The sequence below is a fragment of the Coloeus monedula genome (assembly GCF_965178545.1).
Source record: "Coloeus monedula genome assembly, chromosome: 1".
NCBI classification, from domain to species: Eukaryota; Metazoa; Chordata; class Aves; order Passeriformes; family Corvidae; genus Coloeus; species Coloeus monedula.
In genome coordinates, this window is record NC_138781.1 from 85,848,922 (window position 1) to 85,866,294 (window position 17,373).

The 17,373-nt window shown below is 40.3% G+C and overlaps 1 protein-coding gene across 2 annotated transcripts in view; it reads right to left on the reverse strand.

Moving 5' to 3' along the window:
• MARCHF6 (membrane associated ring-CH-type finger 6) overlaps window positions 1–15,518 on the reverse strand; it is a 46,043-nt gene extending 30,525 nt beyond the window's left edge. The window contains exons 1-5 of one of the 2 annotated variants that reach the window (XM_082277885.1): window positions 15,440–15,518; window positions 10,548–10,644; window positions 9,646–9,719; window positions 3,012–3,155; window positions 1,590–1,662 (exon numbers count right to left, since the gene is read on the reverse strand). In XM_082277885.1, the coding sequence (XP_082134011.1) occupies window positions 1,590–1,662; window positions 3,012–3,155; window positions 9,646–9,719; window positions 10,548–10,644; window positions 15,440–15,458 (407 nt within the window). In that variant the 5' untranslated portion in view covers window positions 15,459–15,518. Of the gene's footprint in view, window positions 1–1,589; window positions 1,663–3,011; window positions 3,156–9,645; window positions 9,720–10,547; window positions 10,648–15,439 lie in introns of both variants that reach the window. The other variant, XM_082277884.1, reaches the window with a different exon arrangement.
• Between the last annotated feature and the right edge of the window lie 1,855 nt (window positions 15,519–17,373).

The following is a 17,373-nucleotide window of genomic DNA, read 5'->3' on the forward strand; positions in this document are numbered from 1 at the left end:
TAAATGGTTTGATACAGTAACAGGTTTACTTAAATGGCTAAATGCACAATATCCAGTCCACTGAAGCATTTTATCTGCTGAGCTACCCGAACCAGAAGAATGGAACTGTAGGGTTTCCCTTCAACTGCTCTGCATTTCAGGTAGCATTTTACCTCAGATATTCTCTGTATACCTGAAAAATCTTAATTATGTCATACATAATTGTATAGCAGCAGCAAAGCAAAGTTCAGCCAGCCAACCAAAACCAGGGTTTCATGCAATGCAAGAGATACTTAAACCATCTTAAGCAATCCTCATCCCTAATTTCAGGTACCTCCTTGGAAACTACAACATGTTCTTTAAAATAAGTAAGAGACATGGCACCATAGTAGTCTGCCATCTCCAAAGAAGCATCAGTCTGGCCCTCCTTGCAGCTGCACACTTGTGCCTGCACAGCACAGTGAATACCATGGGGACGTGAAGTCCAAAATGAAAAGATGGCACAAAAGGCTACTGTAATTGACTCTGCCAAAGAAATAAATGTCAAAACACAGTTTCACACACCATTAAAATCTGACAAATACTTGAGTCCGTTATTTTCTCCCTAGACTGTAATACACATGATGTGCTCTAGGTTCACTTATATCAGATTCTTCTCCAAAAAATAAGAATAGAATCTATGCTACAGAGATAACAGGAAAAATACTGTTATTAGACTGAAACAAGCATCTCTCTCCAATAACGAAAATTAGTTAAATGCAACTTGACCTGATAAATCAAATAGCCCAGTTGAGATGACTTAACTGAACCACAATTTGCTTGATGTGCAGCTGATTCTACTCAAACTCAGTTTCAGTTCCTCACATTCAAGATAATGAGAAAGCAAGAAGCAGCTTGAAATTCTGTTGTTTGGTATTTATTGATCCTTTAGACAAAATTGATTTAAAAAGGATAAAGAAAGACAATGTGCAATAGCAGATGGTGACTGAAGCATTAAAAATCCAAGTATCAGCTAGAAGGAAATCTGATAAAAAAATAATCCCTCTCACGTAAGAGACTCAGAATGGATAAAATTAAATTCAAAATATAAAAATGCAACAAAGAAAACAGAGTGTGACATTATTAGCAACTCATTTCTTAATATTCTACTATGCATCTGAGATTAATTTAAAAAGTCAGAAATATATTTTCTATATAAGAATTACATTTGGGACCACTAAACCTTTAAAAACAGGCTAAGAAACATTCAGATAACTTTACAGTGTAGCTCCTATGCAGAGGAGATTAATTTTTTTTAATTATTAAGTGTAATTTTGCGGTGTAAGTTTTCTTGACATCAAATACAAATCTTCATTAACCAGGCCCACTTTGTAAAGTAGGTTTTCCAGCTCCAAAGATCCTGAATAATGGAACTCCAAAGTGAAACGATTTCTATTGTAATGCTGTTGCCCATACATCTGGTCGTACAAAGGCTAACGCGCAGTAGCTTACTTAAGATAGTGGAAGATAACAAGTGTAACTGGATGAAAGGGATACTAAGTCCCAAAGTTACTGTTTCCAGGGCAATCTGACTAAACCAGGTTTTTGTATCAAACTGCTGAAGTACTTACGTGGAAAGAATATCTAATGGCAGCGTCAGTAGTGAGCTCACAGAGCCAGTAAACAAGCACTTGTAGATACGACCTGCATGAATAAACAGAAGCTTGGTATAAATCTGATTTTGGCTATAGTCTCACTTGGAAAGGACCACAGGTACCCTCTTTTCACCTGGTGTCCAACTAAATTCACGACATGGAAGAAAATCTCAACTTTCAGTACATGAACAGAACTCAAGACCATATACAACCACATGGAACAAAGCTGTATTTTAGCTGCACATCTTTAAAAGTACATGTGCAAAGTGCAAGAACTGCCATACTAGGTTAGACCCAAGATTAATCTAGACCTGTCTCCAGCACTGGTCACACTAATGGATGCCTAAGGAAGAATATGCAAGCAGGTTAAAGATACTTGCAGTGATACTTCTTCAGTACATTCTCATACGCTTCACTTCCTTTACCAAGATATCTCAAAGCTAATTGATGCTTGATGAAATTTTTTCCCCATTAATTTGTTCAATCATATTTTGAATGTGTATAAACTTCTGGTATTATGATATCATGTAGCAAGGATCATCACCATTTCATCATCTGTTTTAAATAACTTTTACGGATTAATAATTGATGCTTTAATGTTAGCTTTTTATCATGATTTGTACTTAAAAAGTAAGCCATCAGCATATATGATTGACTTCAGAAGATCAGGTGATGCCAACACTGTGCTATTCTCAACTCAGAAACTGTCTGGGGAGATGCATTTACTCCCTTGCTCTTTTGTTCAAGGTGCATATTATGGTTTGCAAAGATGCTCTTCCAATGATTTCCTTGACTGAACACTGTATCACTTCTGCCTTTCTCCATTTTCTCTGTATTGTCAGCTTGTTGAAACATCCATAGTTCTTTTTCCACCCCTATTTCGAAAGGGAATTTCAAACTGGATACTACAATAATTTAAATGTGTGCTCTCTTTTCTACTGAATTCCTTTACTATTTACATGACTTTGTTTGAGATTTTTTTAAGAGTTTTATTAATCAATTTGTCCATGATTGTAAAGAATTTTACTTTTCACATAAAAAACCCCTGCACTTTCCTTTACAGATGGTTAGAAAAAATAGGATAACTCTTCTATCCTAATATTAATAAACGGCATCAAATAAAACCTTCCATGTAGATTTTAAAGAAGACAATTGAGAAGGGGCATTTTACTGAAGTAAGACATTTAAAAGCTCTTTCACGCATTCTCTCCTATGTCTTAATACCTTTCTGCATTGCACTACTGGCTTAAGAGTCAAACGGGTAGAATTTCTGAGTGAAAATAAATAATGTCTTTGATTTTTTTTAAAAAACCAATAATGGTCTCACAAAACTTTGTTGAAGGAAGGGGCATATTTCCGTGTGTATAACAGTATTATGTACAAAAAATTAATACTTACATGCAGTAAGAGGTACTACTCCCAACCATGCAAAGGCCACAAGTGTATAATGAAACCAGTATCGTATTGCTGTGCCAATACTCGTAACCAGTCCAGCAAAGATGTCTTGGATTGGAAGCCGTGAAGGCATATCTGGGGAATAAACTATGTAGAAAAGGCACTTATGAAACAGTTTGCCCTTTAAAGAAGCATTTATGTGAAAGTCCTGCCAACTACAAACTGTTTGTATCTGACAAAAGCTTGCTACAAGAATAAGCATATTTTATGTTCTCAAGAAATGACTCCAAACAAAGAAAAACATTTCATAAAACACATTTGTTTCATTGTGTAGTGGGTGGAATGGGAAAATTAATAAGCTCCATGCTAGTTTTTGACTTAAGAGAAATTTTTTTAATAGCTTCATTTATTAACTGTAAACTCTGATTACCTACAAATAAACTCAAGAAAAAGCAGATTCTAAAATCAGTATCCCTCTCACTCAGCACAACCTCAAAGATTCTTCCGTCTGTTATTTATAAACCTAGTTCATGGAAAGAGCACAAGGAACAAGAGCAATTAGCAATTTTTGCACACTTTCCATTTGTTTGTGCTAGATAATTTAGATTCTACTTGCCATCCAACAGCACAGACTGAAAAACCCACAGCAAAATGAAAGCAGCACACAGGGAGGAAAACTGAAGAGAACTGATTAAGTATCCACATACACTGAAATTTACACACGACTGACTTTCATGATTCATATCATGCAGAATTTCTTTTAAGGATGCTCCAATTACAGAGCACAATGCAAATCTCTCACCCTGTATAGATATCCTCATAACACTAAATTTTCCTGACTTTTTAAATTCAACACCTATGTGTTGCACAGGCCCATCCCATCTCAACAGCCAACAAAAACAGTAATGAGGTCTTCTTTTGCAAACAATTAGAAAACATCTAACAATTTCATTACATGTACTTAGTTTCTACATTGCTCTCATGAGCAATCCTTTAAGAATCTAACAAATACTGCTTTATGCTATCTACCTGCATCCCCTTCTCTTACATTCCCAATCATCTTTTTACTAGTCTCAGAGAGGAAGCCTCTACTGGAGAAAGAAATCCTTTTCTCTCTAGGGCTATTTCCCTAAGTTTCTGCATTGTCAAGAGAACTCAAGAGCACAGACAAACAGTATCAACATCCAGAAGTAGTCAAAGAATGGGGAGAAACTGGTGCATTTCAACAATATGTGGATTATATTTGACACAAAGTAGAACAAAAGAGTACCCCTCAGACAAGTAGTAACTGGTTTGAAATTTAAAAGCTTGTTATTCGCCAGGTATCTGGCAAGGAACTGGAATTCATGAAAGAAAGCACTCAAAGTGTAACACTAGGGAAGTGCAGCTGTGAGAATATAGAGCAGTAAATTGAAAGCAGGACACAAACATATTTTGACACCTTTTACCAATTTACAATTGTCTTGTTACAAAAACAGACTTAGTACACAATTTGGAACCATAGAAAATGCCAACCAAAGTCTTAATAATGATTTCTCAGCTCACACTGAACAAACATTCTGGAAAATTTCTGCCACAGGAGACAAAAAAACCTTTGTCAAGGGTGCAAAAGAATATCTATTTAGAGTATATCTGTTAAATATTTATGGTACCACTCAGACAACCCAGCAGATACTTTGAGATCTTTCTCATTTTCAAAAAATGTATTTTGATCAACAATTTGAAACTCAACAAGGACTACTCAGAAAACATTAACTTTGTATTAATGACTTCTTTGTTAGGGACAAGTTGTTAAGTTGGAAGGACCTGACATTTTAAAAAAAATTCAGAATGCATCTTTCAGGAATTACTGAACACTCAACACAAGGAACTGTAAGAAAGAATGCCCATCATACCTCAATAAAGCAGAAATGATTATATAAGCTAGCATTTTTGCATGCTCACTTTTCTACAGGTTTTCAGGTTACAGCTGAGCTTTTTCAAATAAAAGCACAATGACTTCTCAGAGAAGATAACCTGTATCCCCCAAATTTTAACAATTTGGTGATTTTTGATGATTTCAGAAGCTGGGGGTGGGAGGAAAGCTGTTTTTTCTGTCCACAGTCAGACCTCAAAATATGTAAAACTTCTTCCACTAGAAGCTTTATACCATGATGATAAGGTAACATCTTTCTGTGTCCTGCACCATTCAGGTGCATGAAATGCAGGAATTCTTAGCACGACAGGAACACCTGCAGCACTGAAGCTTGCTGGCAGTGATTTTCATGGCTTATAGTCCCACTTGTGTCTGTCATCTAGTGCCATTTTCCACCCACACTGCACCTCCCTTTATCCATTCCCCACTATCACTTTGAGGCCTGAGACTTTGACTGCTGCCACCAGAGCATACATCCTCTTCACTTGTACAAGCATCCTCCTCACCACATCTCCATCCCTTACCTTCTATCCCAGTAATCTTTCCTAACTCAGTTTGAGAAACCAAATTCCTGCATTATTTACCACAATTCCTCCAAATAAAAATCCTTCTACTAGAGACCAGCTGAAACAATAGTTGGTCTTTTCTCTATTACAGCACGAAATTAAACAGACTTTGGCTGAGTTTTTCATAGGTTTAGCTCAACTTCTTCGAGCTGTACGGGTCATGGAAAAACTACTAGAAAGCTTTTTGGATACTTAGGTCACACCTGTGCAGTGTAACTGCTAATTTAGTTGTGAATCCTAAATTTGGGTGGTTTTTTTTTGGTTGGTTGGTTGCTTTCAGGAGTTGGGGTTTTTTGTTCTACCCTTCACTCCCCACCTGTAAGCCTAACTTTTCCAGGAACACAATTATTAATTTTACTTCTCCAAAACAGATGGCATGACAAAAATCTGCTCTTACACTGACACAAATAAGGTAATAAAAACACATGGCTACCCTTAGAAGCTGCCATTTAGCCTACTTCACTGAATCATCACACTTAAACCCTATCACCCACAGATTTTCTATTTACTACTATGTTTGCAAGCAATTTATATGCTGCCTCAGTCATCCTCATGTACTGATTGTGAAATAAAACTGTGTAACTCATAAGTAAAAACCATGTATTTTATAGCTGCTGGGTGAAAGTACTAGTATGGTAAAACAGGGCTTGTGAGTTATACTTTAGGTTGGACTAGATATCTTCAAAGACCTTTCCAACCCAAACCATTCCATGCTTTTGTGTTTTACACCCTTCAAACATATGCAGACTACACTTCAGACCACTAAGGCAAAAGGAGAAAAAAACTCCACTCCTTCCCAAGCAAGCCCAGCTCTAACAAATATATGAAATAACATTCATATAAATCTCAACTGTGTGTATACTCTGCACACTGGAGATGGCAGAAGACACGCTGAATGCTGTGCAGGCATGTAATATTTTGTTCCAGAAGTTTATTTTTTCAAATTAAACTTTCTAGAAATGCAGAAGCTATGGACTACTGCGTTAGAAGTTTATCAAAATGAACAGGTAAAGAAATCAGTTTAATATATCCTTCAATAAAATCCAAATTACATGATGATGAACACCCTACCCATATGGCTTCCTTTAGTTTTAGAATCTTTGTTTTAACTAAGCTTGTGACCTTGTATGTACCACATACCAGCAGTGAAGCTGCATAGGAAGTGGAGAAATGAACCCATCCCGATCTCCAGCCAAAGATCAGCCTAGTCTGCTTCCATATTTGTGGTTTTGGCAGTATTTATGTTAATGTTACCTCCTACAGAATGGAAAAGTTTTGACAACTGTATTTTCTTTGGAAATACAGCCTCACCTTCTTTCACGTGTCAGTGATTATGAATGTTTAGTGTAGCATTAATAGAAGCACATCCTTGCACATGACAAAAGAAAGCACATGTGTGGGGAGGAAAAGAATATGGAGTACTTACTCTTTAAAAACTCAGAAAGAAAACTCACAAGTTAAAAATTATGATATTAAAAAAATATCAATTAAATTCATTTGACAATTAAAAAATGTCAAAAGCTACTTTTTTTAATAGTTGTATTAATTCCTAACTTGAAGAACTGCAGAAAAGGAATTAATTTCAAAACATTAAAAATTTAGCTTTAAAGAGTGCATTTGAAATTGAGTCATTTACCTACATGACTAAACACATTTAGAGAATGATGCTATTATTCAAAAGAAAAATTTGTTCCTTTGTACTCCTGCCAAAATGCAAGTTGAATCTTCTCCTTTTTCCTTCCTTCCAAACAGTAACTTAACTAGCAGTTCAGGTGCTAAAAAAAACCCACAAAATGTTACAGAACTTTGGGAAGAAATGCACTAGAAATAGTTTATGAGTACTCCATACACAAGAAGTTACACTAGCAAGGGAGCATTTTTGACAGAATGACAGCAACAGCCTTAGCAGGCAAACCAAGCTAAACGAGAGAGCAGTTGTTGGTATTACTGCAGTATTACTCTATTACACTATTAGTGCTTGTCTGCTGAAGCACAGATATTAATTACATGCATGTGTTTATTTGACCACATCCCGTGGTTAATCAACTTATCTGAAAGTGTGTTATACCTGGCATGGTTACAGGCCAGATCCAACTTTGCTTGGGATGACTGGCATATGCACCAGTCCCTTTTTCTTACTGCCTTATCATTTTCTCTCCAGCCCCTGTGACTCCTTCCCAGCTTCCACAAGCAGATCCAGCTTCCAGACTGGACAGCCACATTATCTTCCAAAGAAAGAGGGATAAGTAAGAGAAACTAAGGAAACTATAACTGCATAAGTGTTGGGTGTGAGGGAAACAATGAAACAATACCCAATGGGTAGGGAGGGCAGGAGGAATCTGTGCAGGGTACCTGATGTGCTACCACCAAGTGAAGCCTGGTAGGAAAAAGCACACTGCAACATGGAAAGCCAAGAAGAAAATCTTATCAGCTGAGCCTGCTCAGTCAGGGGAGTGACAAGTGTATGGTAGAGGATAAGCAGATCTTCACTAGAGGCTGAATGTGGAGGATACACTCTATTGCATGAGGAAGAAAGTGGTTCCTTATTACCAATTTCAAAGCTGCTATGACAAATGGTGACTTGCTGAGCCACATTAACTCAACTAAATTTTCTCCCCTGTCCATAACCTGCAGGTACCTTACAAGCTGTGCTGGCAACAGCACTGTCAGTCAAAAACTAACTTCTGCAGGAACACCTCTGTTGATAAGGGCAGTAACTAAGCTTCCTCTTATCAATAGTAACACGCATATAAAGTGTATTTAGTTTAGGATGTCTCATCCTCTTTTTGCCTAGAACCTGAAGAAAATTCTATGAACTTCTTTTTTCCCATACAAAGCTAGAAAGTCTTCTTTCTTAACAACTAATATATCACTGAAATGCCATTTTCTGGTCTTGCACACTAAATTCAGTAGAGGACCTAGTTGCAGAATGCAATTTTGAAAGTGGCTAATTAACTTGTATCAGACTTAGTTTGCAAAGGCTTCCACACAGAAGCAATATAATGCCTTTATAAAAATGTTTAATAAATAAAACCTGCAAGCATTCCTCATACAGGTCACTGTAGTATTTAAGAATAATAACCAGAAAGCATTGCTGTGTTCAACATAAAATATGCTATTACCCTCACAAGACAGAGTTAATATCACGCATTTCACTGCTGGTCTAATGTGTTTAATTAATTGTTGGCACAAAATACATCATACCGAGGTTCAACAGAGAGGAGGAACGTGGATTAAGGGTTAACATGAATTAAACCACCTTAGTCTCAGTTTTCTCTACCAAAGTAGAAAACTAGGAGGAAAAAAAACCCAACACACAAAAAAACAGGTGAAAGGGGTGCAGGAATAAATCAGTAAATTTAAAGAGAAAAATGTAGCATAAAGCCCACTTTACCTGCCCAACAGGCAATAAATTGACAACACTAAATAATACTAGCCTGCCACCAAGCCAAAGGACCTCACCTGTTCCTACTATAATCAGTTAAAATGTAATTAAGAATCCTCTGGAAACTATATGAAGATACAGTAATTCCTCATCATAAGTTGCCTAACCTATTTAGTTGTATGTAACATAAAAGGCAATTTAATACTGGGTAGTCAGCGTATCTTGACTGAAATGTAAGTGGAATAATCATAATTTCCATCATCTGTCAAGATCACTTGAACTGAAGCTGACAGAAGCCAAGTGTTAGTGTTACAGGTAGATCCTTCAAAGGTAACTGAAAACTGCCTTTCAAATTTAAATTTTGCTGTGGTTTCACTTTACCATTCAGACTTCCAAACACTCAAATTTATCAGTGAAGCTGAAAACATGCCACACACTGTAATGATGGCAACGAATGGGACTGAGGCTGACAGAAAAGGTACAGAATAATACTTTCTTTTACACTTTTATACTTTTTTTTTTACTCTTTAACACTTTTTTTTATACTTTTATTCGTTTAATACTTTCACTTAAGATTATCAAAGAACCAAATTATCCATTATTTAAGCAATTCACAGTCTGCAATAACATGCATAAAAATTGCAGTTCAAACAAGAATACAGAATTTAAACCACAAGTTTGGATCTATCACACTGAATGAAAAAGTAATCACTTCAGAGAAACTAAGTGAGAAAAATTCTGAAAAAAATAGGAGCAGTAAAACATACTTACTTGGTGTGAAAGCAAATCTGTGCTTACATAATTCACAGTATTCTTTTCTGCTGTGTTTAAGCCACTGAACTAAGCTGCAATAAAAAGTGATCACATTAACACACACTATACATCTCTCAGCCCTATCCCTCCACTAAGGAAAACACACCAATTCTCTGCTTTCACTCCTAAATCAGGGTATTTGTACTGTCAAGCAGGACTTAAATAAGCATGTTTATTAAGTCCATTTAGGCCATCAAGTAAGTTTTAAACAGCAGAAAAAAATAAACTGACATACGTCACAGTATCAATAAAGTACATTCTTTGAGTACGTTACTGACCAAAGCAGATATCCTGCCACAGACACCTACCAGTGACACCAGTTCTTATAAGTACTTCAAGATATGGCATATAGATGCATACAGCTAAGATTTAGAACTGTTGTATCTGTGAAAGAAGGACTATTAAAATACCATCAAAAGGAACGTGTGCTACAGACCAGAACTACAGTTTTTACTTTAGCACTTCCTGATCAAACACACCTCAAAATGACTAAAAAGTACTAGGGTATTTTTATTTTTTCTGTGAGGCTAGATGTTCATTCTATTCACAACTATAAGTGGGCAGAAAAAGCCCCAACATACTGATTTTTCTGCTTAGTTTTCATAAAGCTGACATACAATCAGAACTGCAGTTCCAAACACAAATAATTATCAGTACTTTCTTTCCATATATTATTACTAAATTGCTCCTGAATTATAATGAATCACCATATAAAAAACATCAAAACCCCTAACATTTCCACTGCAAATTTGATTTTTTTCACTAGTTAACCCTAAAGACTTGAAGTATTTTCAGAAACACGTTAATATATTTTCATTAGGGAAAAAAAAAATTAAGAAATCCACAGAGACAGAACTCACCATTCCTGATGAATAAATTTAATACTGCCAGTACACACACATGGATGGTAGAGGGGTTTCTCAGGAGTTCCTTCCGACCGACAGACTCTGCATATATCTGCTGACAAGGACAAAAAGCTTATTACACTACTGCTTAAAGAACTCTAATTTACAAGACAAATTACACAATTACATTCTAGAAACTTTACCATGTAGCAAAACGAAGCCAGAATAAATTGAAAGAGGATGAAAGACTGATTTCATCTGATGCAAGACAGAGACGGGGAGATCACCAGAAAGAGCAACATTATCTACCTGATCATGTTACATAAACTCAAAACACGTCTTACAAAATTTTACAATTTCTAGGAAATACACACAGTAAAACTACAGGAGGATGTGTATTCTACCTGAAGAGTTATCACTAAAACAACATACAAACTGTTAAAGATAATTTTCTTGAAAGTGGAGACTTTGAAATGGAAAAATTCCATTTGAGTTTGGAAAAATTAAAGAGAGGCTGAACAGAAGATATTTAATAATGTCCAACAATGACTTAAGTAATTTGTTACTCTTGAACCTAACACAGATGTTTCCTTGGTGCTCTTGATGAAAGACAAAAAATCCAAAATAACAAACAGACATAGGTATTTTGCAAGTTTGCTACACAACTTGGACAAAGTCTACAGTCTAGCAAGAAAAGACATTTTCTATTTCTTATTTCATCATTTCAGTAGTATTTCAATAGGTCCCACACCTTCTTTATTCCCTATTTTTGACATTTTCTTACAACTAAAGGTTGCAAGAGGTTTTATGGATAAAGAAGTGAGCATAAGCCTCTCCCTCCAAAGGACAGGTGTCTATTTTAATACCATTCAGCTAGCCAGAGCTCTAAACACACAACCAAATGGAAATAAAAGTCAAGTCTTTTATTTGTTTATTGATATTGATTGTTTATCATGCAGATGCGTGATATCTCGCCTTGACTCCTCCTTTTAAATCTATTAAGGAAATGAACATAAAATATCAATTTTTGTAGAATATGTGAGTTTGAGATTTTCTATTTTCTTAATTATTTCTCTGTCAACCACTATCCAGCAAACCTGCAAGAGTGTAACACATGTATATCAGAAACCTTTGTCAGAAAAATACCAACTGAAAGCACTGATGTAAGAATACAGCAAATATGCAATTTCAAGACTGAATCGCCTATCTTTGTTCTTGGCCAAAATCTTCAAAAGTTAATGCTCTTCTACAAAACATTCCAAAAGGCACCAAAGACTAATTTTTTCTTCTCTAAAGAAGTCACATTGTGACCATACCCACAGTTTATACAGTGTTATGACAGTTCCTACACATAAAGCAAAAGAATTCAGATGATTCAAAAGGAAAAAAACCCAAACAATTTTCGATCTATGGAAGTGTTGCTTGATTGAATTCATTCATGCAGCACAAAAACCTAGAATTAACAGAAACAGGTATTCAGTATCACATCAGTGATGCTACAAAGAGACATAAAGAGCACTTCCATCACTGCCATATTGAGCAGCAATGATTTGCAGTATTGCTGCAAACATCAGGAGTCTCTGGCTCCTCTGCTGATGAGAATGACCAGAACTACCACTCCACTTAACAAATGACTCCTTTATCCCAGAGAGCACTTCCAGATGGCTGCACAGGACAGGCCTCTCCAACGGACAGGCAGGCCCTACCCACTCGCTGTGGCATGCCCACCTCCTCCCACATTCTTTCTAACAGAGCTGTTTCACTACAGCAAGTTGACAACTTTGTAGGTTGGATCAACCTCACAAAGGGTCAGACAAGCACAAGACAGCACATGAAACCACTGCTTTAAGGATACCCTGGCACCAATGAAAGCAAGTTAAAAGCACACTGTTACCTGAAAGATGTCCACTGCTCTCTGAATCTGCTCATTTAACGGCCTGTTGATTCTCACAGCAAACTATTCACTTATTCTCAAAACTTTTGGGAAAAACCAATTTGCATTGCTGTAAGCAAATGAATTCTTTACTTGAGAAAAGACTGTTAGCTTACTAAAGTAAGTTAAACCTATATTTTACTTTTTCAAAGCTATGAGAATTTCTAGATATTCCCACTTGTTTTATAAATCCAACTAAACATACTATGAGTGTAATTATTTGGACTCTTAAGCAACTGGTAGCTTCAAACCAATAAAGTCCGCTGAGGGTCAATGTGTAAAGCCATGCACCTTATGACCTACAGCCACGGTCAAAGAGAATTCCACTGTGCAAGAGTCACTATTTTTCTAAGCGCACACACACTTTGCATCCTGTTCTTCACGCACATATTTTGGAAAAAATGACCTTGAATAATAAGTTCTTTCCTGCTCCCCTGAGAATGATTCATTGCCTATTAACTCGCCAACTGAATTCAACACTGGAATATCAAAAAGTAAAGATTACATTATTTAGCAACAAACTAATTTAACTAGAAAGAACCAGAATGACCTCTCATCAGCAAAACCTGGTATCTGGTGTTCTCAGGTGCTGCAGAGAAGCAACTTTCACATTTGTTCTGAGGTGAAGCAGCTTCCACTTTGATCCCAGACTGCCTCTCTTATCTAAGCTCTCACCATGCAGTTCAGTTTTGTAGCTCCACAATACAGTTCAAGCACAAAACCCATCAGAACCAAAATGGCCATCACACTGTTATGAGAGAATCATCAGTTCAGAAAGTCCATCTGACACTTTGTAGCAGAAGTTCAAGCACACAATTATATAGTATTTCCTCTTCCTCAAGGCACTAACACAGTCTTTGGTGCTGCTGCTACTGGTGTTCAGAACTTCCTAACCTTGGGAAGCCTCTTCAGCATTCTGGCAAGCTGCATGAAGTTCTAATAGTAGGATCTGAGGTTTGAAACTGTAGAAGAAGTTGTAACATTCTAGTGGTATTTATGGAAAGTGAGGATATAGACTGGTTACTTTCATGCTACCATTTGGAGCTTTTGAGGGCAACATTGATAAGGCCACAATATAATATCTAAAGCTGCAGATATATGTGCCTTTGTGTGCGCTTATATATATAAAACCAAAAAAGTCCAAATGTCAAGTGTGGAACTTAACACAAAGGTTTGGTTAAAGAAGACCATGCCTTAATGATGTAATTAACAACCTCCTCTTCTTTGCCTTCCTGGTCTTGTTTCTTCACCTACTTAAGTCAGATATGATCAAAGTCTACCACTGGTAACAGCCTGTAACAAATTATCAACTATGCTGCTTGAGTTAAATCCACCGAGATGGATTTACCAGCTACTGGAGTGGTGGAAAATCAGGAGGTCATTTCTGAGTATCCACTTCACAGCTTGCAAAAAATGCAGGTTTTCTGGGTAAGCGGAGGACAAGCGATCAAAGTTTCAGTTTGTTGTTGATTTCATCGGTGTGACTGTTGGTCTACAGAGTTGCAGCAAGCACTTTTAAATGTTAGATTTTAAAAACACTAATATTTTGACAAAGCATCAGAGTTAATGGGTAATAAAGATGTCTCCAGCACAACCCAAAGGACACTACTACAAAGGTGCTGTATTACTTCATCCAATGGTTCATGTTTTTCCAGCTTTTTTTCTTTTCTTTTTAATCCTCTCAAGCTGGAAAATGAAGTGACACCTGATAAAAAGCTACATTCAAAATGATACCAAAGTATCAAAAGCCAAGACAAAAACTGCCTTCCTTGGAACTGCCTTGCTACTGCAATATGTATTTGCACTCATTGTTTGGGATGACAGACAAAGCTCAAATACTGCAAGAAACATAGCACTACAAACATCCTTTATTTAGTTTGGTTTACGCTACAGTATGAAGGTCTGATCTACCAAGGTTTTCCGGTATCTGCTTGAACTACAAAGCAGTCCCTTTCCCTCTCTGGAGACATTCAGAACCCACCTGGACACATTCCCGCGTCACCTGCTCTAGGTGACCCTGCCTTGGCAAGGGGGTTGGAGTAGATGGTCTCCAGAGGCCCCTTCCAACCCTATCAATTCTGTGATTTTGTGGTTATCTAAGCATAACAAAAGTGCTGACAAAACATACCCATGGTTAATCTCAAATAAAGCAATTCCCTTAAAAATGGAAACTACAAGTAAAAGAAACCCCTCATGACTGTGATACCTTCGACAATTTTTTAATTAGATAAATGACTACGTATTAGTCTATTGTAAAAGAGACAGAAACATGTCAGCTCCCGCCTATTTCAATTTTTCAGACAAATTGTCCAGCACACATAACAAAGTTAGCTTTGCGAAAGAAGCAGCTATTACTATTCAGCCAAAAGCGGGAATTTAAGACTCCCTGTGCTACAGGGCCGGCCGGGTCCGACAAGGTCCGCCGGCCAGGAGGGAGCTCGGGGCAGTGCCCTCCTCGCCGCCTCTCACGCTGCCCCAGCGTACGCACCCCGCCTGCTGCTTTCCGTCCCGGGATCTCATTTCGCACCCGGGCCCCCACTTCCCCAAGGAAAGCCGCAGCCAGCGGAAGGCTCCGGCCGACCGCGGTACCCAGGTGCCCCAGTACGGCCCACGGCAGCCCCGCTCCGGGTGTTGCCGGCACCGCCCCCCTTTCCCCCCCCGCTCCCCGTTCCCCGTGGTTATGTAAGGGGCACCCGCGCGCGCCGCCTCACGCACTGCCCCCCTCGGCCCGGCCCGGTCCCGGCCCCCGCGGCGCGGCGGGCCCGGCACGGTGCGGGGGGGGGGGGGAGGCGCGGGGCCCGGGCACCTGCAGCCCCGGTACGAGAAGCCCCTCCGGGCGCGAACAGCTCCCCGCCCGCCCAGCGGGCCCAGCGACACCCTCCTCCTCCTCCTCCGCGCCCCTCCCGCCCTCCGAGGCTGCCCCGGCAGAGCCCCCGCTCGGGGACTGGCGGCGGTCACGGGGCGAGCGCAGTACCTTCCTCGGCGGTCTCCATCTTGCCGGGCTGACGCAGCGCCGGCCGGGCGGGTGGTGTGACCGCGGGGGGCGGGGCCGCGCGCCGAGCGGACGGACCGGCCGCGCCGCCGAGCCCGCGGCCATAGAGCGCCGCGCGGGGACAGAGCGCCGCCCGCCCGCCGCGAGCGCCGCCTGCCGGGCACGCGCGCAGGGAGGCCCGGGAGCGGGGCGTCCGGCTGGGGCAGGGCGTCCGCTGGTGCGGGACAGCTCTCAGCTACGGAAACACAGAGCCAGGTTGGAAAACACCTCCGAGACCATCGAGCCCAACCTATGAACGAACAACGCCATGGCAACTAGACCATGGCACTAAGTGCCACATCCAGTCTTTCCTTAAACACCTCCAGGAAAGGTGACACCACCACCTCCCTGGGCAGCCCATTCCAATGCTCAATCACCCTTTCTGTGAAGAAATTCCTCATGATGTCCAATCTGAACTTTCCCTGCTGCATCTTGAGACTATGTCCTCTCTCCTATCACTGGTTGTCTGGGAAGAAGTTGCCGACCCCCAGCTGGCTGCAGCCTCCTTTCGGGTGGTTGCAGAGAGTGATGATGTCCCCCCTGAGCCTCCTTTTCTCCAGGCTAAACGACCCCGGCTGCCTCAGCCACTCCTCAGAGGACTTGTGCTCCGGACCCTTCACCGGCTTTGCTGTTTTTCTCTGGACACTCTCCAGGACCTCAGTGTCCTCCCTGAATTGAGGGGCCCAGAGCTGGACACAATACTCGAGGTGTGGCCCCATTAGTGCCGCGTACAGTGGGACAATCACGTCCCTGGTCCTGGGGACCACACTAGTGCTGGCCACACTATTCCTGATACAGGCCGGGATGCCCTTGGCCTTCTTGGCCACCTGGGCACAGCTGGCTCATGCTCAGGCAGCTGTTGACCAACACCCGCAGGTCCTTTTCCGCTGGGCAGCTTTCCAGACACTCTTCCCCCAGCCTGTAGCGCTGCCTGGGCTTGCTGTGACACAAGTGCAGGACGCAGCACTCGGTTCTGAAGCTCTGCCAGGACCCGGCCCCGCCGCTCGGGCGGGACGCGGAGCCAGGGCGGCGGGCGGGCGGGTCCTTGCTGAGGGCGGCCATCCTACGGGGGAGGAGCGCGGGAGTCGGACAAAATGTAGCCAAAATCGGTTCTAAATTCTACTCTAAACCGGAGAGAAACGCTGCGTTCCTAGGTGAAGTCGGCCAGACTATTGAGAGGGTCAGTGTTTCAGGGATCAGGAGTGTGTAAGCCCTGGAAACAGCCGTCCTCCTCCTCACTGGCAAGCGGTCACCTGTGCTCTTCTTCAAATCTCACCTTGCCTTCCAGAGCTGGGACTTTCCAGCAGAACTAATAAAGCGTTCAGTAAACCACAAAATCTCTCTTAGCTTAATCATTTATGTTTCCATATCTTGCTGCCCTACACAGCCGGGGCAGCACGCATCAAAACTTTGACACGTGCACAGAGAGCAGTCACTCAGGCTTTGCTGAGTTGGCAGGAACATTGTTAAGGAAGAAAACAATTTAATTTTATTCATGGTAAAGAGGAATTCCATCCTGATGAAATGTGTGCGTGCATTGTTTTAGTGTTCCATTGTGGCAGCTATTTTAACCCCTCCAGCTGATCAATGAGTCGTAGCAACTCTCATCTCTCTTTACTGTACGAACCTTTGTGTCCAGCCAGTCATTAAATCCTTTGCATTAAGCCTTCGGGCTTCGTGTCAGCAGCAGAGTGGATGGTAGTTCAAGTCTGGACTTAAAGTGCAGAGGTGGCATGTGCCCAATTTGCAATTTTATAACTCTCTTTTCCTAAACCGTAACCATGTTAGTTCCTTCAAAATTACCTTCTTCAAGCTGGTGGAGTGTATGACATTTGCCTGTGTAAGCAAAAAAATTAAGGAAAAAGTGAAGGCTTCCT